General features: G+C 41.7%; 1 protein-coding gene across 4 annotated transcripts; it reads left to right on the top strand.

Annotated features, from left to right (window-relative positions):
* The first annotated feature begins 607 nt into the window (after positions 1-607).
* Positions 608-22,132, top strand: add2 (adducin 2 (beta)). Of its 4 annotated transcripts, none has more exons than XM_056376594.1 (15): positions 608-1,003; positions 7,880-8,077; positions 10,527-10,668; positions 12,438-12,589; positions 13,071-13,151; positions 13,922-14,071; positions 14,413-14,556; positions 14,738-14,836; positions 15,313-15,489; positions 16,311-16,559; positions 17,400-17,516; positions 17,608-17,694; positions 17,785-17,911; positions 20,480-20,513; positions 20,674-20,811. In XM_056376594.1, coding segments are annotated over exons 2-15 (1,707 nt in total). In that variant the 5' UTR covers positions 608-1,003; positions 7,880-7,930; the 3' UTR covers positions 20,675-20,811. The 4 variants fall into 4 exon arrangements, with proteins under 4 accessions (XP_056232569.1, XP_056232568.1, XP_056232566.1 ...); XM_056376591.1 differs by lacking the exon at positions 20,480-20,513 and adding an exon at positions 18,845-18,931 and having other exon boundaries at positions 616-1,003; positions 20,674-22,132; XM_056376592.1 differs by lacking the exons at positions 608-1,003; positions 20,480-20,513 and adding exons at positions 5,838-5,953; positions 18,845-18,931 and having other exon boundaries at positions 20,674-22,132.
* Positions 22,133-22,415: the final 283 nt, after the last annotated feature.

Raw genomic sequence — 22,415 nt, 5'->3', positions numbered from 1 at the left:
ACATCAGAATACATGAGTAATGTGGAAATTTCACATTGTAATACGTTTTATTTCATCCATTATGTCACTTAGTGCAGATCATATATTTTTTTTATTAAATAAAAAATTAAATAAAAATAAAGTAGCAATACCCCAGTAGCCTGTAAGGGACTTACAAGTTAATATTTAAATATCTGAAATGTTCAGCCAAACTTCCGATGGTATTAAAATACAAATACACATTATGCAGAATGCCGCTCAGAGTGTGATATACAGTATATTGAGATAGGACTAACATATAAGTAGTATTTTTATGTTGTGCCTTGTAGAGGTGGAACTAAATGTGTAACAATCTCATCAATTTAAATAGTGTTTTGTCTTTATCAGCAAAGTGAATAAATGTAGCAGAGAGATACTGATGGTATTTCCCTGTATAAGAAGTAGGGGAGTAAAGATTTTAAGTGGCAGGAAATGGGAATACAAATCGGTATTTTAAAAACCTATTGGTTAATTTTCTACCTCTGTTTGTTGATGTCTGTCTAAATTGTAACGTAACAACCACCTAACATGTTTTAAACCACCATACTCCGGTGTACAGGCCCTCCTCCGTTATAACAGATGGTGGCGCCTTTTTAACGAGATGTGTTTTGTCCCACTTGAACTGGGCCTTGCCAACTACACAACGTTTTAGGAGACAGCACTAGAAACCCCCCAGAGCTGTACGTAGGCTTTACAAATACAATAACCAAGTGCGTCGCTGACATTGGTTCCCACTGGGAACCCTTGGGTGTCAGACGGAGGATAGGCGTGGCAGTGGGCTGGTCCAGGCGCACTGTGCGATGAAAAACATCAGGGTCCATTGACTTGGAATCAGCTGAGGCCCTGAAATAGTCTGACAAAGGAGCCCTGGTGTCGCAACCCAATACTGATCTGTGATCAAGCACATCTGCTCGTTCTGAGGACGGCTGTGGGCTGTGGGTGTGCCGCACCCACACTGAAGACCCGGTCCCGAGGATGCACTGAGGTGAGCAGCCTTCTGCTTATATTTGTTTAGTTGTGTCGAACACGGCGATCATGGTTAAATGACTGGGCGTAGGACAGGGTCCTCCCTGCCGCGTGCATGAGCGGTGTGTGCGCATTTCACTGATGAAGTCTCATTCTGACACGATGCTGTCCTTACTGCCCGCTGTTTACCGTGTTGTTCCTGCTCATGGTGCAGCCTGCACGCTCTCTACGGATGGACTCTATTATATGCCTGTATAGAATATGAAAGTAAACGCACAGTTATTTCACGCACAGATTTGAGTCCATACTGCTTCGTCTTGTGTTGTGCGGTGAAGGCCTGGTGTGTTCAGGGTCTCATTTGTGTCGTCTGCTTACAGGGTGACTCTGCAAGTGTTCTGGTGCCGTAGCCATGCAGAGTCTCATGTCGCTCATAAACGAGCCCGTGATGCTTTTTGTTGTTTCACGATCAAACGGGCTGTTTGTGCTGCAGACACTGAAGGCTGTTGTTAGTATGTTGGACATGATGAGCTCTTTGGATGATTGGAAAACGTGGTGGATGGTTGTGAATTCGCCGAGGAGAGGCGTGCAGTGTTGTGCCGTCGCCGCTGGCCTCTGCATTTTGCGGGTGGCCATTAGCTGATCCTCCGCTCTGCTGGTGCTGATGCTGCAGCGCGTGCGAGTGTTGCTAGGCAGCCATGCAGAGCGCGGGCCGCTAGCGGGTGGAGGAACTGAGGATGCTTAAAAAAAAAACCCATAAAACGATACTGTGTATTCAGGTTGAAATATGAGGCTGTAGATTCAGTGTTGTGTGCTGCACTCACATGACTTACTGATCAATAGGCCTTTTCTCCTCGTCCTCCCCCATGTGACTCAGTAGGCTGTGTATGAGGTACACATATTTTTTTATTTTTTTATTTTATAAATCCCGAAGCACAATGGCTGACATTGAACCTGAGATGGATCGCAGCCACAGTGATGTCGAAGAAGTTGATGTTAAAGTCGATGTTATTAGAAATTAAGAGCCCACTATACATTCTCATATAATAGGCTATCTTACAAAAATCAAGACTTTTGTTATTGATCTAGTTATAGAAACTGTGCATGTAAAAATTGCCCAAGTCTTACAGGATTTTGTTGTTTTATTTAGTCAAAAACACCTGAACTTGTAGTAATTTGTAGCTATTGGAAACCAAACATGAGATATAGAGGGAGTAAACAATTGATAATGATTAGTAAATATGTAACCATGACCGAAAAAACAACATACAGCTTATGAGCTGAATATATTCACAGTTTGTTGAAGTTCTTTCATTACTGTTTTGCAGTTTCTGTCACATGAGGAATAATCAAACAATATTACTCTGTAGTTAATGTAAACAACGTTACTTTAATATTCCTTTGACTACAGTGGACTCCATCTCTCCCCAATTCTTTAATTCTGCATTTTCATTTGTATATTGTCATACTGTTTATTATATTCAATGTGGTTTGCCAAAGTGGAGGCCAAATTATCCATTAGAGACTGTAGAGTCAGGAATGTCCTGCTGCACTGTCGACCCCATTTATTATACTTCTTCATTAAACATTCATTAATGCATTTTCATCTTGTGTATCCTGCATTTCTGAAAGACACTCTATCAAATGTTTTGACTTAATGAGTGCATTTATTTCAGGTTGAATACAGCAGAGATGTCTGCCTTTTATGTTACTGTAAATAATGGTGTTGTAATAGTTTTAGTTTAGTGTAGGTTTACCTTAGTCTTGTGTTGGGCAGGTATATAAAGCTGAAAGCTGTGTGAGAAAATAAATTATATCCAATAAAAATGCAGTTGGGTTTCAGTTATACTAACTGAGAAGTAATCAGTTTGGATAGCCAATTAGAGCAGCATCTGAACAAGTATTTAGTAAAAGTTTAAAAATTAAAAACATGTTTATTTCAGCTCATAAAATCATAGAATGAGGTTGGAAATTTTAATGTTTGTAATACGATGTAATAAGATAACAGTTCTTTAGCTTTATCTTATTTTTAAAAACTAGTTTGGAAAGTTACTGATTTGTTAAAAACTAGTTCCATAATGGGTGGGATCCACCTAACAGCCATAATGACATAAGTCTAATGAAAGCCGAACCAAAGAAAATCAATCCGGAGCTACTTAGGTAATTATACCCCTACCTGCCTCCCTGCTGCTGGATGTCGATGCTCAGACAAGAGACTAAACCACTGCAAGTGGGTAGATTTACAGCAGAGTCGATACAAACATACAGTGGCTTCAGAAAGTATTCAGACCCTGTCACAGGTTTAATAAAAAAAATTGCTGTTTTTTGCCCATTAGTCATAATGACAAAATGAAAACAGATTTTCAGAAAGGTTTTAGACATTCAAAAAATATATATTTATATATCTATATATATATATATATATATATATATATATATATATATATATATTACAAAAGTATTCAGACCCTTGGCTGTGGCTCTTTTAGTGTTTGCTGTAATTATCTTTGAGATGTGTCTAGAACTAGAGTCCACCTGAAAACTGAATTCATTGGACAGAGTTTAAAGAGGCACACACCTACGGTCCTACAATTCACACTGCAGGTCAGGAAAAAACAAGCCATGAAATCCAAGAAACTCTCTGCAGACCTCTGAGAAATCGTGGGGAGGCATAGATCAGGGCGAGGGTATAAAACCTTTTCTAAAGCTCTGAGTGTTCCCAGGAGCACAGTAATGATTGTGAAATGAAAGAAGTTTGAAAACCATCAGGACAGTTCCTGGAGTTGGCTGCACAGCCAAACAGAGTCACTGATCAAGAACCCAACAGTCACAGTCACAGAGATGGGAGATCCTGCAGGAAGGACGACCATCTCAGCAGCACTCCATCAGTCAGGCCTGTATAGTAGAGTGGCTACACTACTTTGACTGAAAGGCGTGATAGCCTGTTTACAGTTTGCCAAGTGAGATTTAGAAGACTCTGAGAGCATGAGGAAGAAGATTCTCTGGTCTGATGAGACAAAAACTGAACCCTCTGAGCAGAACTCCAGACACGATGAATGGCGAACACCATGCCTGGTGGCTTCATGTCATGGGGGTGATCTCAGCTGCACGGACAGGGAGATTGGTCAGAATTGAGGGAAGGATGAATGCAGGCAAATGCAGAGAGGTCCTTAAAGAAGACCAGAGTCCACATGACGTGAGACTTTCAGTTTACCTTTCAGCACAGCAATGACCTGAAGCAGCCAAGCTGGAGTGGCTTCAGGACAAGTCTCTGACTGTCCTGGAATGGCCCAAAATCCAGGTGTGCAAGGTTTGTAGAGACTCACCCGAGAAGACTTAAGGCTGTAACTGCTGCCAAAGAGGCTTCTACAAAGTACTGAACTAAAGGTCCCAATACTTTTCCAACAGAGAGATTTCAGTTTTGCTTTTATTTTTCTTCTTAAAACATGTTTTCACTCTGTCATTATGAGACAGCGAGTGTAGATAGACAATAATGGCAACGTTAACGGGTCTGAATACTTTCTGAGGTCACTATAAATGTGAATATAATGTTCACCAAGTTCTATTTCATAGGAAATTGGTGGTTTAGTTTGGTTTTAGTTTTGAAGTTTGGGCTAAAGATCTCAGAGTGAAGCCGGATGTGTCTTATAGCAAATCTACATGTCCACCATGCCAGTATGAAATGTCCTGATCCATGAGTCCAGGTGAGGGAGTCATAATTAGGTTACAGATGGACGTATAAAAAGCTTTTTAAAGCATTAAACAATTTACATAATTGCCATTTTATGGTTTTTATTTGAAAATAAGAAGCGACCTCTAGGATATGAAAGAGTGGCAGGAAATCAGCTCTGTCAGCCATCACAGGATAAGAGGAAGCAGCGATGGCGGGCCAGCCGCCAGATCTCCATGTCTCCCCTTAGTCATTAGGACCCTCCCTGGAGAGAGAGGCTTTCTGTCTGCTGCCTGTCAGCAGCTGTGCTCCCTCTACCCCCAGAGAGAGAGTCATATACACTGTGAAACATCCTCTATTGTGAGAGAGAGAAAGAGAGGTGCCGCTTCACATTCTGGCTTTCATAGACCGACTGCTGCTTTAATTAGTGACGTGTTAAATACATCCATCTGTGTGCATTTAAATGTTAATTACAAAGATATATATATATATGAGAAACAAAAAAATTAAAAAGGAAACACCATCTATTATACATTCAGTTTTTATCTGAGAGCAGTTTGGCTTGTAAACAACATAATACTGATCTGTCAGTGTATGTTTAGGGGCCTTGGTTAATCCTTTGCTGATGTTTTTGGATGACTGATGTGATGTTTCAGTGCATTTGAGCCGAGGAAGCCTGATGTTAAAGAACAGATGCACAGTTTATCCAGAAACACCATTAAAGGTTTAGTCATCTGTCCGTTTCTCATGTGCAATGCAATGAGACTGAGTAATGAACATGGGTCTAATGCAACTTCCTCATCTGCCTTTGGAGTGAGCATCTTTAAAACAGCCTGTCCCTTATGTTAGAGGCTTGAGGGATGAGGCCGATAGTGCATGTGATCAGGGATGTACAAGTAAATATGTTACAGCGATGCAACAAATCAAGTAAGTAAGTAACTGAGTCAGTTAGTCAGATGTGGCACAGGAGGGAGGGTGTGGTGTATTTGGGACCTTATCTGCTCCCTGCAGCACAGTGTGTGTGTGTGTGTGTGTGTGTGTGTGTGTGTGTGTGTGTGTGAGTGTGTGTGAGTGAGTGAGTTGAGTATGTTTCATTTGGGGAGTGGCCAGCTTCTTTCTGAAGATCCTTACAGTAACTCTTTACTCTTTCTCCAATTACCGAGTCGTATCACTAGCTAACTTCCTGTCAGTGGTTCTGGCGCTGCTGTCTGCATGTGAGCTTTTACTGCTAATGCTGCGTTTCTATAGCTCTGCATCTCCACTGGCCAGACCCCCGAGGAATCCAGGATCATTAATGTGAGGGTAGGTCTTTCATCTTAACGCTGCCATTTGAGAATGCAAGGGAGTTATGGCTTAATGTCCAGTATACTGTTCATTTTTGTACTCGCCAACAGTATACTCAGTTTACATGTTCAGATACAAAACAAATTGGCTTGGAGGTTGAATTGTACATAATGATATTGATTTTTATTTAATATTAGCTGATCTTTGTTGGATCTCTTCAGAGTTTTTAACTCCCTTTGTGCTGATGAGCACCGCGTATCCTCAGGCAGGAACTTAACATCATAAACTCAGGAAGATTAGAAAATCTCCTCCCTCCTCTTCTCTTATTCACACATTTACTTCCATTTGTTAGGATGAGCCATGGTGGTAACGTTGCATCACATGGAGAGGATTGTGTTGCTGCTTTAAAAGTATATAGCTGGTGTAATTAAAACAGTTGTGTTCATAAAACCTAATTTTATTTTCTGTCTTTAACCTTTAAATTATGAATGCCTCTTCACTATTGTACTGTACATTTACCTAATTCGGGTTAATTTCACATGGGTATGAACTAGAGGTGTCACTATATACCTGTATTGACGATAAGCATGATATTTAGAACATTAAATATTGATATGGTATTAATAACACATGCATGATAATACCATGATGGCAGATGATGGACATTGTGGCTCCTTTATCAGTTCATCTGGACAAAACACAATAAACAAATTTAATGATGAATTTGACAGAGAGCATTATTTAGTTATCTAAAATTTTCTATAGATGTTGCGATAATATTGTTATGGTAAATTCTTTTGGCCACAATAACGGAGAAAAAAAAAAAACCTGTGTGCCGATCCACCCAGCGCAGCTTGTTGTGTGCTGTGTTCAGATCATCGCTATCATCTTTGGGAACCTTTGATTCATCCTGTTCGAAGCTCCTGAAATAAGGAAGAGCCGGTTCAGTTGCCGTGAATTGTTCCATTTGTGTGTGTGTGTGTGTGTGTGTGTGTGTGTGTGTGTGTGTGTGTGTGTGTGTGTGGGGGGGGGGGGGGTTATGATTTATAAAATGTTTCTGACTTATGATATAGTGTGATGTTCCTTCGAGCCGACCTCCAGACTGTTGTCAAGCTGATTTACTGTGTTTTCAGACTCACAGGTTTGAAATGGGATGTTGATTGCATTTAATGACTTGAATCCAAACTCTGGCTAAATGCTGGCTTCAGTTCACCTGTCTGCCATTGTTGCCCAAAGGATGTCATCTGGTGAAGTGGAGCTTCTGTCGTCACATGCTGCTGCACAGTGGGTGTCATGAAAAGTAGCTTCGAGTTCTGCAAGAAGACCCAAACACCAGAATAGTCAGAGTAAACAAAGCAGCATTTTAAGAGTCAACATCAGTTGGGGAGTCAGATGAGAAGCTTGATATCACTAGCACATACTGTATGTATGACAAACATGAAGCTACAGCCAACAGCTGGTTAGCTTAGCAGTAAACAGCTAGCCTGGCTCTGTGCAAAGCTAACAAAAATCAACCGTTTGACAGGTGGAGACTTCAGGAAGTTACTGATCCTGACCAAGAAATAGTCATACGACCAATAGCATATAAACCTGTAAAAGCTCATTTTCACTCCTCAGTTTCTGTGTAAATTAAACAAATTGAAACTTGAAACCTGTTTATTGAGCTTTACAGATGCTGGTAGGTAGGTTTTGTCACCTCTGGACACATCTGGACCAGCTGTTTCCCTTTGTTTTCAGTCTTTCCTCTGAGCTAAACTGACCATTTCCTGGCTCTAGCTTCATATTTAATGGACAGATTAGAGAGTGGTATTGATCTTCTCATCTAACTCTTGCAAAGAAAGTGAAAAGGGTGTTTTCCAAAACTATCCCATCAGAGTGTTTACCGCTCGATGTAGGAGCTGTTTAAGCAGCATTTATAATGTTACTGATACTGTCTTTTTGCAGGTCTCTCCACCCACACCTGGTTGTAAGACACCCACTATAAAACAGTAGAAGATGAGCACGTCCCCCACCCCCAAGGGCACCCCGGTGCAGCGCAGCCCCAGCGATGGAGTCACTGAGAGCCTCCAGTCTCCTCAGCACTCCACACCTGGCTCCGGACCACAGCATAAGAAACGCATCTCCAGCCTCCTTCAGAGTCCGGTGAGACGACTGTTCGTCCGTCTTTGTATGATCTGTTGTCTTTCTCCTTCTCCTGTCTCTGTCTCCCTGTCTCCTCTCCCCCAGATGTGATTATCTCCTCACATTAGAGTAAATCTGTTCTCAAATGCTGCTTGACAGCCCGGGCTGCAGTCAGCGCTGGACTCCATTCTCAGTGCATGACTATGTGTTTCTGCATATGGGTGATTAACAGTGAAGCTCCATGACTCCATGTGCAGTGGAGAGGGACTGATGGAGGGAGACTGGCTCATTAAATATGTTTACTCACCCTCACCTCTGTAGTGTAGTATTCATGAGTGTTTAGTTATTCAGTGCTTGTCTTCAAAGCCCTCGTGAGTTTTTATGATTATAGCATTTTTCAAATTATTCAGATTCATTTTTTTGTTTGACAAAACTGAGACAATCCAGGGTTTGACCAGAAAGGTTCAAATCCTACACACAAGGGCTTTAAAGTTATAATGTAACCTTTCCAAATTAAATGTCTAAAAATCACTAGACCTATTTTATATATATTTTTGTTGAGTTGTGTAATTATATTATCCCAAATTTTTCCAGCAGAAGTCAAATGTAGAGAAATGTGTGATTTTAATCATGGTAATGCTCAGTTTCATTCGGTCGTCTGTCAATGACGTCATATGCTCTATGCACACGTGTCAGTGTTGTAGGTGAAACTCAAAATTTACTTTAATCCAGCTTTAAGCTAAATTTTTAAGATACACGTTTTACACCTTGGTCGTTTTCAAATATATATTTGAACCAGATGAAGGATTTTAGTCATGGGCCGTCTGGATCTGAAGTTATCGGAGTAGAAAGCTGAGAAAATGTCAGACAGCTCAGCTCCCAGCCGCTCCGAGATGTCCTGTGTCTGCCGAACAGCGTCATTGAATCAATGATTTTTTTTTTTTATAACTTAAATTTTTATTAAGTTTTCACATGTAAATAGACAAAACAATACAGCAAACAAGTTACAGATTAGAATAACAATAATAGTAACATTAACAAACTGTCTGGAGATGATCCTCTATTCAGTCCACTGTTCCATTCGGCATTTGTTCAGTTGGTGTCACGTCTCATGTAAGTATTCCATTTTTCCCAGTTCTTTTCAAATACATTCTCTTTGATCCTTAAAAGATATGTCAATTCTTCCATAACATAGATTTCCTGGACAATTTCCAACCACTGTTCCTGTTTCGGGGCATTTACATTGAGCCAGTTTCTTGTGACTGCTTTTTTACTTGCTGCGAGTAACACTTTAGTCAAGTACAGATCTTCTCTCGTTACAACCTTTCCAATATTCCCAAGATACATCACTGGGCAAGTATTTGGGATTTCATATCCCAGAACATTTTTTACTACTAAATTTACATTTTGCCAGTATATCTTCATTTTTGTACAGTTCCAGAAGATGTGTGCATGGTCTGCCTCCACATTCCCGCACAGTCTCCAGCAGTTTTGTTGTGTGGCGAGTTGCCTAGATTTTATTTTTGGTGTTATAAAATATCGAGTTAGATTTTTCCAGCAGAACTCCCTCCATATTAATGAATTTGTAGATGTACATTGTGTCTCGCACATGTGGTACCATTCATCCTCTTGTATTTGGATCTTTAGTTCTGCTTCCCATTTTGCTTTTATATAGAGGGTTGAGTCCCCTCTGCTCTCTCCCATAGCTCGGTAAAAAGCAGAGATGGGCCGAGACCCCTTCTGTTTGTATGAATCCATAATGACTCCAATCACCTTGTTTATAGTTGCAACTGGCCTTATCTCTTTTGTGAAATAATCTCTTAACTGCATGTATCTATAGAAGTCTTCGAGGCCGTACTTTGTCTTTAGCTCTTGGAAGCTTAGAAATTCCCCACCTTCTGAAACCGTACACATTGCTGTCATTCCTTTTTGTGTCCATTCTTTGAATACTGGATCGTGCGTCCCTGGTATGAATTTTGGATCGTATGTGAACCACCTCAGTGTGCATATATTCCTCTTAAGTTTGTATTTTCTTATTACAACCCTCCATATTTCTAGTGTGAATGCGACTATTGGGTAATCAATGATTTTTAATGTGAAACTGCTTTATTCAGTGCTTTTAACGGTTATAACAAGTGGGACTGTTTGATTTGGAGAGGAGGAGATCTATAATAATAATAATAATTCGGCTCCTGGTAAAAACCTCCTGAAAGATAACAACTCCCATGATCCCATGCTATTTGACGACGTCACCCAATGCTGTCTTTTGTTATTGTCTTGATTGAGAGACCTCTTGCCGCATAAGTTACATACTCTGCATTTAATTCAGCATTATTATGAAACTGAAATTATTTACATTATTTGGTCAATGCATGTATGTATGTATACATGTATACATTAACATATGTGTTTGTGTGTGTGTGTGTGTGTGTGTGTGTGTGTGTGTGTGTGTGTGTGTGTGTGTGTGTAGTCATTCAGGGAGGAGTTGGATGTGATGATCCAGGAACAGATGAAGAAGGGTGGCAGCTCATCCAACCTCTGGGCTCTGAGACAGCTCGCTGATTTCATGGCTACACACGGCTCTCCAGCTGCTCTGCCAGTCTCCCCCTCCAGTACGTGAACAAAACCTCTGATCAAACCTTTAAAGGCGAACTCCATCATCAGACTCATGATGGACAGTTTTTTTTTTTCAATGATCAAATCTGATGCAGCAGAGCCAAAGATATTGTCCTTTTTTTTTTCTACCTAGTCAAAACCTGGTGCCTACATTACCCACAATGCAACTCAACCATCAATAATTCACTGACAGATTCTGGATTCTTAAGCTAGTAGCAATTATTTAATTCTAATGAATCATTTTCAAACAACCAACCAGTAAAGCCATTTGCTAGCTCAGTGGGTGTTTGCCTGGTAACTTCACTACAGCCCAGGCGTATGTTCCACTGTCAGCTCGACGGCTTCTTTGTTGTTTGATAACTCTGCTGTGTTTCACCTTGTTAGCCTCACATGCATAAACATTGTTTGCCATGGACAGAAGAGGTCACTAGATTTTTAGCTGTAACTTTTGTCGACAACTTAAAATGACACGAGCAGGTTAACTGGCAGGAGTGTTTGGTGCTTTTATGTTTTGAGGTCATTATTAGCTCACCTACTGTTAGCTGGCTTGTTCTATTTCACTGTAAGCTACAGAGCAGCTGTTACTAGCAGATTTAGTACTGTTAATCGATACTGTTTTATTTTTAACCCCAAGTGTTTTGCTGTCAGCTCTCAATCTCTGGGTATTAATTTCATCATTAGACTGGATGTTGTATCCGCTGATCATAAAATCATGCTTTATACTTGCCCGACACAGGTGTAACTCATCACATTGATTAATGGGTGTATTTGATTTATAGAGCAGGACGTGGTATTGTTCACTAAAGCTAGAAACATTTTTTTTTAGAAGTAGTGAACCCCTCGGCGCAGGTAGTGGACAGGACGAGTTTAAATAAATGAATCCAATATCAATATCAAAAGAAAATCAGACATACGATTGTAAATAAATGTCATTTTTCAAACACATTCAAACACTGATTTACTTTACCTGTGGAACTAAAGAGCAACAACAGAGGAGGCAGCAGCAGAAATGCAGTTGGGTTGACGGTGTGATTGATCAGCCCACAGGCGGCCCGGTGTGGGTGGTGTTGGTGTCCCCTGGCGACCTGACGTGTTTGTCGTGTTTCTATCCTAAATGGAAGAGAGTCATTATTAATGTTATTAGTTCCACTTGAGCTTCTCCTGCTATGACAAGTTAAAACGTCTGATGTCAACATGATGAATACAACCACCGGTGTGCACATTAGGACTGAGTTTGTCCGTGTGTTTGTGACTGTGTGGATGACAAACACAAATAATTAAATTGGCCACAAAGAGAAAATATATTTGTGCTATTGGTCTATTTGTAATTGTTTAATTGGGGTTAACAACCCTGTACATAAACACAGGTGTTTACTGATAAGACTGTGCAGTGGGTTATATAAAGTCACTTATATCCATGTAGTAATATTGATGGTAAATGTGTAAGTTGCTCTGTTTAGACAGGGAGAAGCATTCAGAGCACAAATATCCATGTTATCTATGTCATGGATACTCATACTCATACATGCACTAAAGACACACGTTCAAATGTCAAATACAGTGTGCTTTCCATTGCACAAAAGAACACGTTCTCAAAATCTGAAAGAAATGACATGAACCAGAGGTTATCCATCAATGCCATTTTCCTTATGTTGAAATATTTACATGGAAAAGAATCACTCTCGTACTAACCTCTGCAGATCATCATCTTCACTCTGCTCTCTCTCCCTCTCTGCTTTCCTCTCTTTCTCCCCCCCACACACAGACATGATGATGGTGACACCCATCAACGACCTGCATGGGTGGGAGCCTGGCACCATGGTGAAGGGGGAGAGGTTAATGCGCTGCAAGCTGGCCAGCACCCATCGCCTGTTCGACCTCTACGGCTGGGCCCAGATCAGCCGCACCTGTCTCACTGTTAGTTTTACTCTCTTTTCCCAGCATTATGTTTTTTTCCCTCGACACATTTACTGAACAGACATAAGACATAAGTAGCAGGTACTGAAGTATGATTTAACTGGCTTTTGAGTGAAACAGCTGATTGGCTCCATAGAGAGTGGAAGAGAAAGACTGGTCCTCTGTGTTACTGCTGGGGTTGACAGAAGTATTAAGGCACTGCAAGGGTCAATTTCCAATATGTAAAGAGAAAAGGCGTTGCATTAACTCCGGCTTAAATAAAGGAGACAGGTCATATGAAGTTAGAAGAGTGGATGCAGAGGAAGGTGCTGCAGTAACAAGCTCAGGAAGAAACCTGTTATCTGTGATCAGATGATAGAAATCTGTTTGTCTGTGCTCTGTCTTCATCTTTTTGTGCTGTGCAAATGGAAAAACACCAGAAGGGTTTTCACACAATAACAATAATATTTCTAACGTTTATGTTCTTTTTCCTGGCTGACAGCTGCGCGTCAGTAAAGAACAGGAACACTTCCTGGTGCTTCCAGACGGCCTGGCCTACAGTGAGGTGACCGGATCCAGTCTGGTGAGTCAGACCGGTCAGGATGAAGGTTTCACACATGTGACCGGGTACTTTTGACTGTTTGTGGACAAGTTATTGATATGATGCAAACTTTTATAGAATTTTATTATTAATCAGAAATACTAGAATCGTCTAACTCTATTATAGTATTTTGTATTTTTTGATGAAGTGATTTTAATATTTAGTCTTTAAAATTTCAGAATGTAGTGAGCGATGCCTGTCCCAATTTCTTAATCCCACAATTTTATTTTGAAATAGTTTTTTTTCACTAGGGCTAAACAATTAATCGAAGAATGACCATCCTAACTGAAATCGTGACTCATATCGCAACATCTGCCAAAATAATCGCAATGTGATTTTTCAGCTCCAGTTTTGGACAACAGACCAAAAGATATTTACAAAGACAAAAACAAAAAGCTAATATTATAGAATATTTGATATTTTTATTCTTAATCGACTTATACAATTATCAAATGGTTCCTGAACAATTATTTGACTAGTCATTTTAGCTGTAGTTTTCATTAGTAGTATTTTCTTGGTTTTAATGGTTTCACTGGTCCGTGGTCTACATACTCTTTGAGAGAATCTTCCTCCCTAAGTTTTAATTGATGCATGAAGTCCAAGAAAACGTGCACAACCAAAACCTGCTTCTGTCCACATGAGTTTTTAAGTTGAATTTATGAAGAATATTACTGGTGTCTGCATGTTAGAGAATTGATTATGATCTGACTTCTCTGAGAGACACATGCTGATGGGGCTGTGTGCCTTCACAGGTAAAGGTAAACATCCTGGGTGAGGTGGTGGAGAAGGGCAGCACCAACCTGGGCGTGGACCCAGAGAAGTTCAGCCTGCACTCAGCCATCTACTCGGCCCGGCCAGATGTTCGCTGTCTACTTCACCTCCACACGCCGGCCACAGCTGCAGTGAGTCAGCCTGGGCTGATGCCAGCGGAGAGGCTGGCATCAGCTCACAGCTCTGTCCTGTCGTGTTTAGAGGAGACACATTAGACCTCTGCTGGTCACTTCCAGATTCACATGGGGAGACACGGCTGAGTGCCTGTCATTCATACACGAAGAATCATTTCCGTTACACATTTTAGATCATTGTTGATTACAGACATTAGCAACTCCAAGGTCGTCTTGTTCTGTTTGAGTCTGATAACATTACACCTGATTGTCCAGCATGGATTTGCTTGTAAAGCGCATGAGAATTTGAGCCTGTTTCATGATCTCTGCTGCCGCGACTGACAGCGAACGATCTCTAGGTTTCAGCTATGAAGTGCGGCCTCCTGCCGCTCTCCCATGAGGCTCTGCTGGTCGGTGACGTGGCCTACTATGACTACAACGGAGTCATGGAGGAGGAGGAGGACAGAGTGGAGCTGCAGAAGAGCTTGGGACCCACCTGTAAGGTGAGCAGACCACAGGAAGCAGAACCATTAATATGATACTGCTCCTGCGCCTCCGGCATGGACTGACTGAGCTTTAAGAGTGAACAGAGAGAAGACATAAGGTGGTGTTACCTCACACTGGATTCATTACTCGTGAGTTGCTTTTATTTCGGTGTTAATGTGGATTTCATGTGTGTCCCAGGTTCTGGTGCTGAGAAATCACGGCATCGTGGCTCTTGGGGAGTCTGTGGAGGAGGCCTTCTACACCATCTTCCACATCCAGACTGCCTGCCAGATCCAGGTTGTATACAGCAGCCACACACACACACACACACACACACACACACACACACACACACACACACACACACACGCGCGCACTGTACTGACTAACAGCTGACATACTAGAGACAAAGTGCTGCCACTGCATGTGTGTAGGTGTGTGTGAGTGGGAGAGTGAGCTGGCACGTGTCCATGATGTAGATGCAGTGCTCCACCTGGGCAGTCGCGCTTCTCTTGGTGCCCTTCCTCTGTAATTCAGCCGGCAGCTCTGCTCTGCATTACAATACACTACAGGAGCGTCGCCTGCCAAAAGAGACACTGCAGTGATCCTACAGGACCAGCAGCACAAATGTGACTGTGCAGTCGTCAGTTCTTCAGATCTACAGAGCCTGATGTGTTGTATTTTCCCAACTCACAGTAAATGTGGCTCAGATGCTTTTGTGCAATGCACCATGCTGCAACTTGTTCTAAATCACTGTTTGTTTGTTTTTTCAGGTGACAGCTTTGTGTAGTGCTGGTGGCGAACAGAACCTGATTTTACTGGACCGGACCAACCATAAACCGAACCCGGCCGGCACCGTGGGCTGGGCTGGCTCCACCTTTGGGCCCCTGCACAAGAGCCGCGTTGGGGAGCATGAGTTTGAAGCCCTCATGAGAACTCTGGACAATCTGGTAGGCAACAGACAGACACATGTTCACAGTGAGGATGAAGGTGTTTAGTAAAGCTTTGCTGGAATTAAAAGAATGGCACGATAAAAGGTCTTACTCACCTTGATTCACAAAAACTATAGAGTCTGTCAGCTGCAGCTCAACCCTAACCCGCTCCCATGTGTGTATTGACCATTATCAGTGAGGTGCTAATACTACACACATGTCATATGGAATTTACTATGAATTTAATATGAAAGTGCCTGAGAACAAGACACAACCAACTTTGTAACCCTACAACCACCGTGAGCTGTCTGATCAGCTAAACGCTTGCTACCAGACGTAAACCATTTATAATGTGAGTGCAGCATAAGAGCTGTGAGAAATACTGCCCCATTTCCTGTAGCTTCTTCACAATAAAAGCATAAAAGCTTTCCTGTGGTTTGCAGATGGAAAGCTTTTGTTGTAAAGCAGCAGCATCATCAAATGTTCAGATTACATCAGCAGTGACTCAACAGCAAATACATCTTTGTTGCAGCTGTTCTATGACACAAAAGTGCAAACCACAGAAACTTTAGTTGCACAATATCCAGGGGCTGATGGTGGAAGCTGACCACGGTAAAAAAAATACTGCTTTCACTGCCGTAGCCTACACAGTCACTGAGATTAGAGCAATGACACAGCTTGTTTGAGGGACAATACATCAAATGCTGTAGTTCCCTGTTGAGAGGGTGCAGTAGTGGCTGAGGTGTGGACCGGGAGAAAAGCTCTGTCTCTCTGTCCTTCAGAGGGTGAGGTGATGTTGTCATCACACCCTAAAGCTTCCTCCGTCTGTCGTTTCTCAGGGCTACCGTACCGGCTACACGTACCGTTTCCCTGTGCTGCTGGAGCGGTCGCGGATGCGGAGGGAGGTGGAGGTGCCTGCGACCGCCACGGCCTTCCACCAGTTTGACGACGACGGAGTCCACCCGGCTCTGAGACAGCACCCCTTTGCCCAGCGCCAGCAGCAGGAGAGGACCAGATGGCTCAACACCCCCAACACCTACCAAAAAGTCAGCCAGGAGCAGGCCAGCCCTGGACACCAGCGCACCACTGTGAGGCTTCACTGATTTACTGAACAGATCTCACTGTAGCAGGACAGGAACCGTCTAAAATAAAGTTGCAAACTGTGACCTTAGAAGTTGTGTGATGACTCCCGATCAGATAGTGAGGCTACGTAGACTGTATGTAGTTATAAAAGAAGTTAAAGAGGAGCTGGAGAGCAGAAGGATCAGATCCTGGAGTGAGATTAATGTGAGCTGTGAGCAGGAAAGGAAGAAAGGGCTTGAAGCTCACTGAGGTGTGGAGACAGACACAGTAACAGAGTTATTAACTCACCATCTCTCTGATGATTTGAAAAGACACTGATGATATTTGATTTGCACTCCACCGAGGATATTTCTGTATCCAGAATCAACCTGTGGTTCATAGGAGGGTTGATTAAGACTGTGGAGCGTTTGTTTTTATGTCTGTACTTCAGAGGACAGAGTGATCAGACCGGCGGTGATGAGTCCTTCAGGGAGAGGAGCAGTATGAGTCTGACTGACTGACATCACTGGGAGGAGCTTGCCTCTCCCTCCTCCTCCTCCTCCTCTGTCCCTCCCACCCTCCTCTCTCTCCTCTCCTCTGCATTGCAGGGGAAAGCCCACTTGCTCAGGAGGACTGCTGCAGTGCAGAGTCTGCCCTCTGCTGGCAAAAACATAAACTCAATAGTAATAAATCTCCTTCTTAAAAACATACTTTTTAAAGGAAAATTTTAATGTAGAAAGCGACATTTTTCCTGCCCCTTGTCTGACTTAATAATACAGCCACACTGAATCATTGACTTCTACTATTTTTTTCTTTTAAAAGTGGATTGTGAGTTGTTGTTTTGATGTTGGTTTTCTCTTCCTCAGTGGTTGAAGACAGAAGAGGTGACACAAGCCGGCAGCACGTCCATCAAGATGGAGAACCCAAACCAGTTTGTGCCTCTTTTCACCAACCCTCAGGAGGTGATTGAGACACGAAACAAGGTAACTCCTCCTTGCCTTTCCTCATCTTCTCGCCTTCTTCACTCTTGTCATATGAGTCAAAAGCTGTTTACAGTGGATGTTGTCTCCTCAGATCCGACAGCAGAATCGTCAGGACATGAAGACGGCGGGACCACAGTCTCAAGTCCTGGCCAGCGTCATTACGGAGGAGAGTCCTCCGGTAAAGTGCAGCCTCTGTGCTCTCCAGACATCTGTCTCTTTTGTTCTCTGAGTTCAAAGCTGTGATTTTGTGTCTCTTCTTGTCTCTTAGTCTCCAGTCAGCCCACCCAAAATCCCACTGGAACCAGAACCCCCCAACCCCTTCAACCAGCTGACGGACCAGGAGCTGGAGGAGTACCGCAAAGAGGTGCAGAGGAAACAGGATGGAGGGACCGATGGTACAGTTACTTCAGCTCAACTCACACACTCAAATGCTAATAACTCTATATCTATAACTTTATACTCTATACTATAATAACGCTTGTATACGGTACGTATCTATTTATTCTCAAGTTGTCTTATTAATAGTTTTAGTATATAGCCATATAGTCCTAAACACTATATGGCCAAGATGTATGTGGACAGTTTAACATGATACCCATATGTGATGGTTGAACCTCTCATCCATACATTCTATATTTTCTCAAGTGATTTGAAATAAAGGAAAAATAAAAAAGTGTTGCCTGGAGTTTAAGGAAAAACCATGAAGCTTAATGTTTCTATTTACACCTCATTTTAACTTTTTAACCAAAAGTATTATTTGTTAATGTATTTGTTTATATGTTTGACTCTTCTGTCTTTTGTCGGTCAGGCGTGTCCACATACATCTGGCTATATACTGTATATAGTCTAGACATAAAGACAATGTAATATGTGAACCGTCACTTTCACCAGTAAAGCGTTGTGTACTTTCTTCTAACCATCTTGAGGGTGCTGTGTGTTACATCATTAAATACCAATATATCAATTTCAAATTAAAATTACTGTTTAGTTTTCACTTTTCCATTATCTGTTATTGTAGGAAAAGGTGAAACCTTTAGTCCTGTTTCTCCTCCTCTGTCCCTCCTGTGTGTTGTGTTGCTAAGCAATTCAACAGATTTTTGTTTTTTGCTGATGGACACAAAAAATCTGAACATCAGTTGTTTTGTTTATAGTCATGAATAAGTGTTTTAAATTCTTTAATCATTTTTTAAGTTAAGATGCTTCACACGGCACCTTCACTTGTGACTGATGTGTAAACTGTGTCCACCTCTCTTTGCCTCACAAATCTTAACTTCCTGCACTGCCCTCACTGTTCCTCACTGTGTGTGTCTGTGTGTTTGCGCGAGTAGGGGAGGAGGAGGTGGCAAATGACAAGGAGTCTTCCCCTGCTACCTCCCCCATAAAGGGCCCTCCACCGAGCCCCCCTCCTCTCTCAGGTGAGGCTTGGCAGAGCACCGAGCGTCTGCCCTGCTTGCCTTGCATCCTGGCTCTGTGACCAGCGGCCTGCTCCCAGTCTCTTAGTGCCGCTTCTGCCTCTCATGCATCAAATACTCACTGACGACCATGTTACTCCTCCTCATGTGCAGTAGATAGTGCTTCTGTTCACACGGATTGTTCAAAGGTTGTAGATTAAAAATTGAAATATGCATAGTTATTATGTGAAGTATTATGATGATGATAACTGTTTAGTTATTGTTAATGAAGAGTTCAACGCTCAGAACAATCCAGTGAATCAGCTCCATTAGGACTGTGTAGGTGTGTTTTGATCAGATGTGACTGACAGTGATCAAATGATAACTGTCATCAGACTTCGACTCAGATGTCGCTGACTAATGTTTGTTGGATGGAGATACGAGACTTGGAGTCCCACCAACCAGTGACAAAAGCACAGAGAGAGACAGAGAAAGTGATTTCTTTCCTGCACAATAAGCAACCAATCGCCGAATGTAATATTCACAATAAAAGCATAAACATAAGACCTTACAGTCACACTTATATAGCCCTGAAAATCCCTGAGCCCCACATAGAGGATAAAGAAGACTAATAATGACATAACAAAATTCTCTAAAGATAGACAACGTAGACACACTACAACTGCAAACTCCACATGAGGCACATGCAGTACCGTTTAAACTCGGCTCAATTCTCCATGAGATGAGATGAGACTTAGTTCATTGTCAGAGAGGAAATTCATGTTACAGCAGCACAAGAAACAGATCTGAATATATTTCTACATACATTACAATACTTAGACCATAGACACAACATAACCTGAGCATTGTGTAGGAAACTGATCAAATATATTCCCATAACCCTAACCCTAAAACCTGGTACAAAATTCAGATTATTGGACAAGACAAAAGACAAAAACACTCTCAGTAGTATCTGGTCGTGTCATCTATCGCAACATGTTCTGGTTTTATGTGCCCTGTTTTGGAGGTATACACCGCATGTCTGAGATTTCTGCCTCCACCCAACACAACAGAAGTGAATGGTATTTTATATGTGGTGATCGTAGCTCTCAGCAACGTCTGTGTCCCGGTTTCTCTGGATAACCCACACCCCTCACTGTCAAATGTTTTCACACAAACCATTTTCTACAGGTAAAAAAAATGCCTGTGTGAAAACTGTTGAGAGCGAGTTGTGTGGAAAGTCTTAGTGAGATATGAAGTGGAGTAACATGGGTTGTCAGCTTTTCTTGGCATGTGCAATAGATCTATCTCATCAAAAATCTTAAACATAAAATAGGTGTAACTAATAATAAAGGCTCTTTGTGGTGTAGCTTTGCCTCACCTGGGCTCTCGTATTTTAGTTACACCTGTGTGAGTCAAAATGTCTGTTATATTGGGTTGTTACTGTTTGATTTACATTTCAGCCCTTTGTAGTGAAATCTTTGTGTCTGTGTACCTACTGTGTGTGTTGTGCTCTCTCCCTCTGTGTCTGTCTCTCTGTCCTTTTCTGTGTTACTCCTTGCTCATTCATAGGGCACACTTCTGGTGCTTTGGTCTTGTCTCACTAGTAAGTACAGAGAAACCGTATGACAGTCCACTTCTCATTAAGCTAGCATGTTCATCTGCAGCGACATGTCTTGCATGTAGCTCTGCAGCTCCGCCACACTCAAGGCTTTCTGTCCGACAGCTAAAAAGTCTTTTCGTTTATTTATTTTTTTTCTGAGCAGAAGAGGCAAAGACCGACTCTCCGGCCATACAGAACGGAGGCGAGGAGGAGAAGCAGACGACAGAAGAACTGGAGAAAGGCATGAAGGCTCTATCAACCAATGACACCTCCTCCACCCCTGCTGCTCCACCCGCCAAACCACAAGGTGGCACCCCTGAGGGCTCACCCTCCAAGTCCCCGTCCAAGAAGAAAAAGAAGTTCAAGCCGCCGTCGTTCCTGAAAAAGAGCAAGAAGCAGAAGGAGAAAGCAGAGACCTGAGGCGTCCAGACACACCAGACCTCGGTGAAATACTACTGTGAAATACTTCTTAGTGTGTGGCGTTATGAGTAGCAGATGGACTTAACCACATCAGATCTATTCAAACAGTCAAGATGTCGTTCACAGACACAGTGTACTAAACTGACTTTCAAATGCTCTACTGTAAACTGCTCCTCACTGAGTTGATCTGTGTGGTTATTCATCTTCAGCAGGTTAAAAACACTGATGATTATTTTCACATACTATTTGACCCAGGTCACATACAGCCAAACTTTTTGACACACCATCGCTTGTCTCACACACGCACGCACACACACACAAACGCACACACACACACACACACACACACACACACACACACATACACACTGACACACAGTCCGTGTATTACTCACATCTTATTTTTCACCTGCTGTGCTACCAAACCATTACTTAACTTCACTGTATAGACATGCAGACATGTTTGTTTTCAAACTGGGATTAGTACTGTGATCCTGTGCACTCACCGCTCAGAATTTGGTTTTTTTTTTGTTTATTTTAATCCCCACCTTTGCAAGACACGGTGGAAATTTAAGTCCCCATGGATTATGCATCCCTTACCCTCCTATAGGCACTTGACATATGTATATTGACATTCTAGTATGTTGCATTTGTTCATCATCATAGGCACCTTCTAGTCATGATTTGATTCTAATTATCAGATAAATGTTGCAGGTATACTATGTGAGCACAGGTGCAGTATGTGTAGGAATATACTGATAGCTACTGACTGCGCTTTTCTGAATGCTGGTTTTGTGTAAAAGCCTATTGACGTTATTTCAGCAGGGACAAACATGGAGAAAGAGAGCAGGGGGAAAATATAATGGCTCGCAACAAAACATAAGCCGCTATTAGTTCCACTATTACAAAAAAAAAGGATAAAGCATAAAGAAATTGTTGCTTGTCAATGCAGTTTGAAACCCAGTAACAGAAGATACTGAAGGTACTAAACATTCCACTTTTCTCATTTTCTTTTAAATGTACGTGTGCAGAATACCTCTTAACAGTTGTAATTATTTTCTGTTTAAACCAGTAGCTGTTATCAAAATGCTGATGTGTGATGTTTGCTCATGGTTTTAATTTATTTTATATTAGAACGTATAAGTGAGTATTTCAAGGTTACCATGTATCAATCATTAAAGATCAAGTTTGATTTAAAACCAGCAATGTCTTCTCTTTCTCTGCTTGATTATCTTGCATTTCTTCTTTTGTTTTTTTCCCTCCTGTATTTACAACTTGCTACTTAAAGAGTGAGCAGAATGCTGCAAAAGCATGATTGCAAAAGCCAGATTTACACTGTAGGTGTTGGACATTATACTCCATTTAGTTTATGAGAATATTTATCTTACTGTGTGCTAATACCACTATTAGCTAAAAACTAATACACAGTATTTGTTAAAATAGTTTAGTACTAAGTACTAACAATAGTCTAAGTAATGTCCATTA

This window comes from Seriola aureovittata, chromosome 5 (genome assembly GCF_021018895.1).
Source record: "Seriola aureovittata isolate HTS-2021-v1 ecotype China chromosome 5, ASM2101889v1, whole genome shotgun sequence".
NCBI classification, from domain to species: Eukaryota; Metazoa; Chordata; class Actinopteri; order Carangiformes; family Carangidae; genus Seriola; species Seriola aureovittata.
Note: the sequence above shows the minus strand (reverse complement) of the source record. Positions and strands in the feature narration are given on the sequence as shown.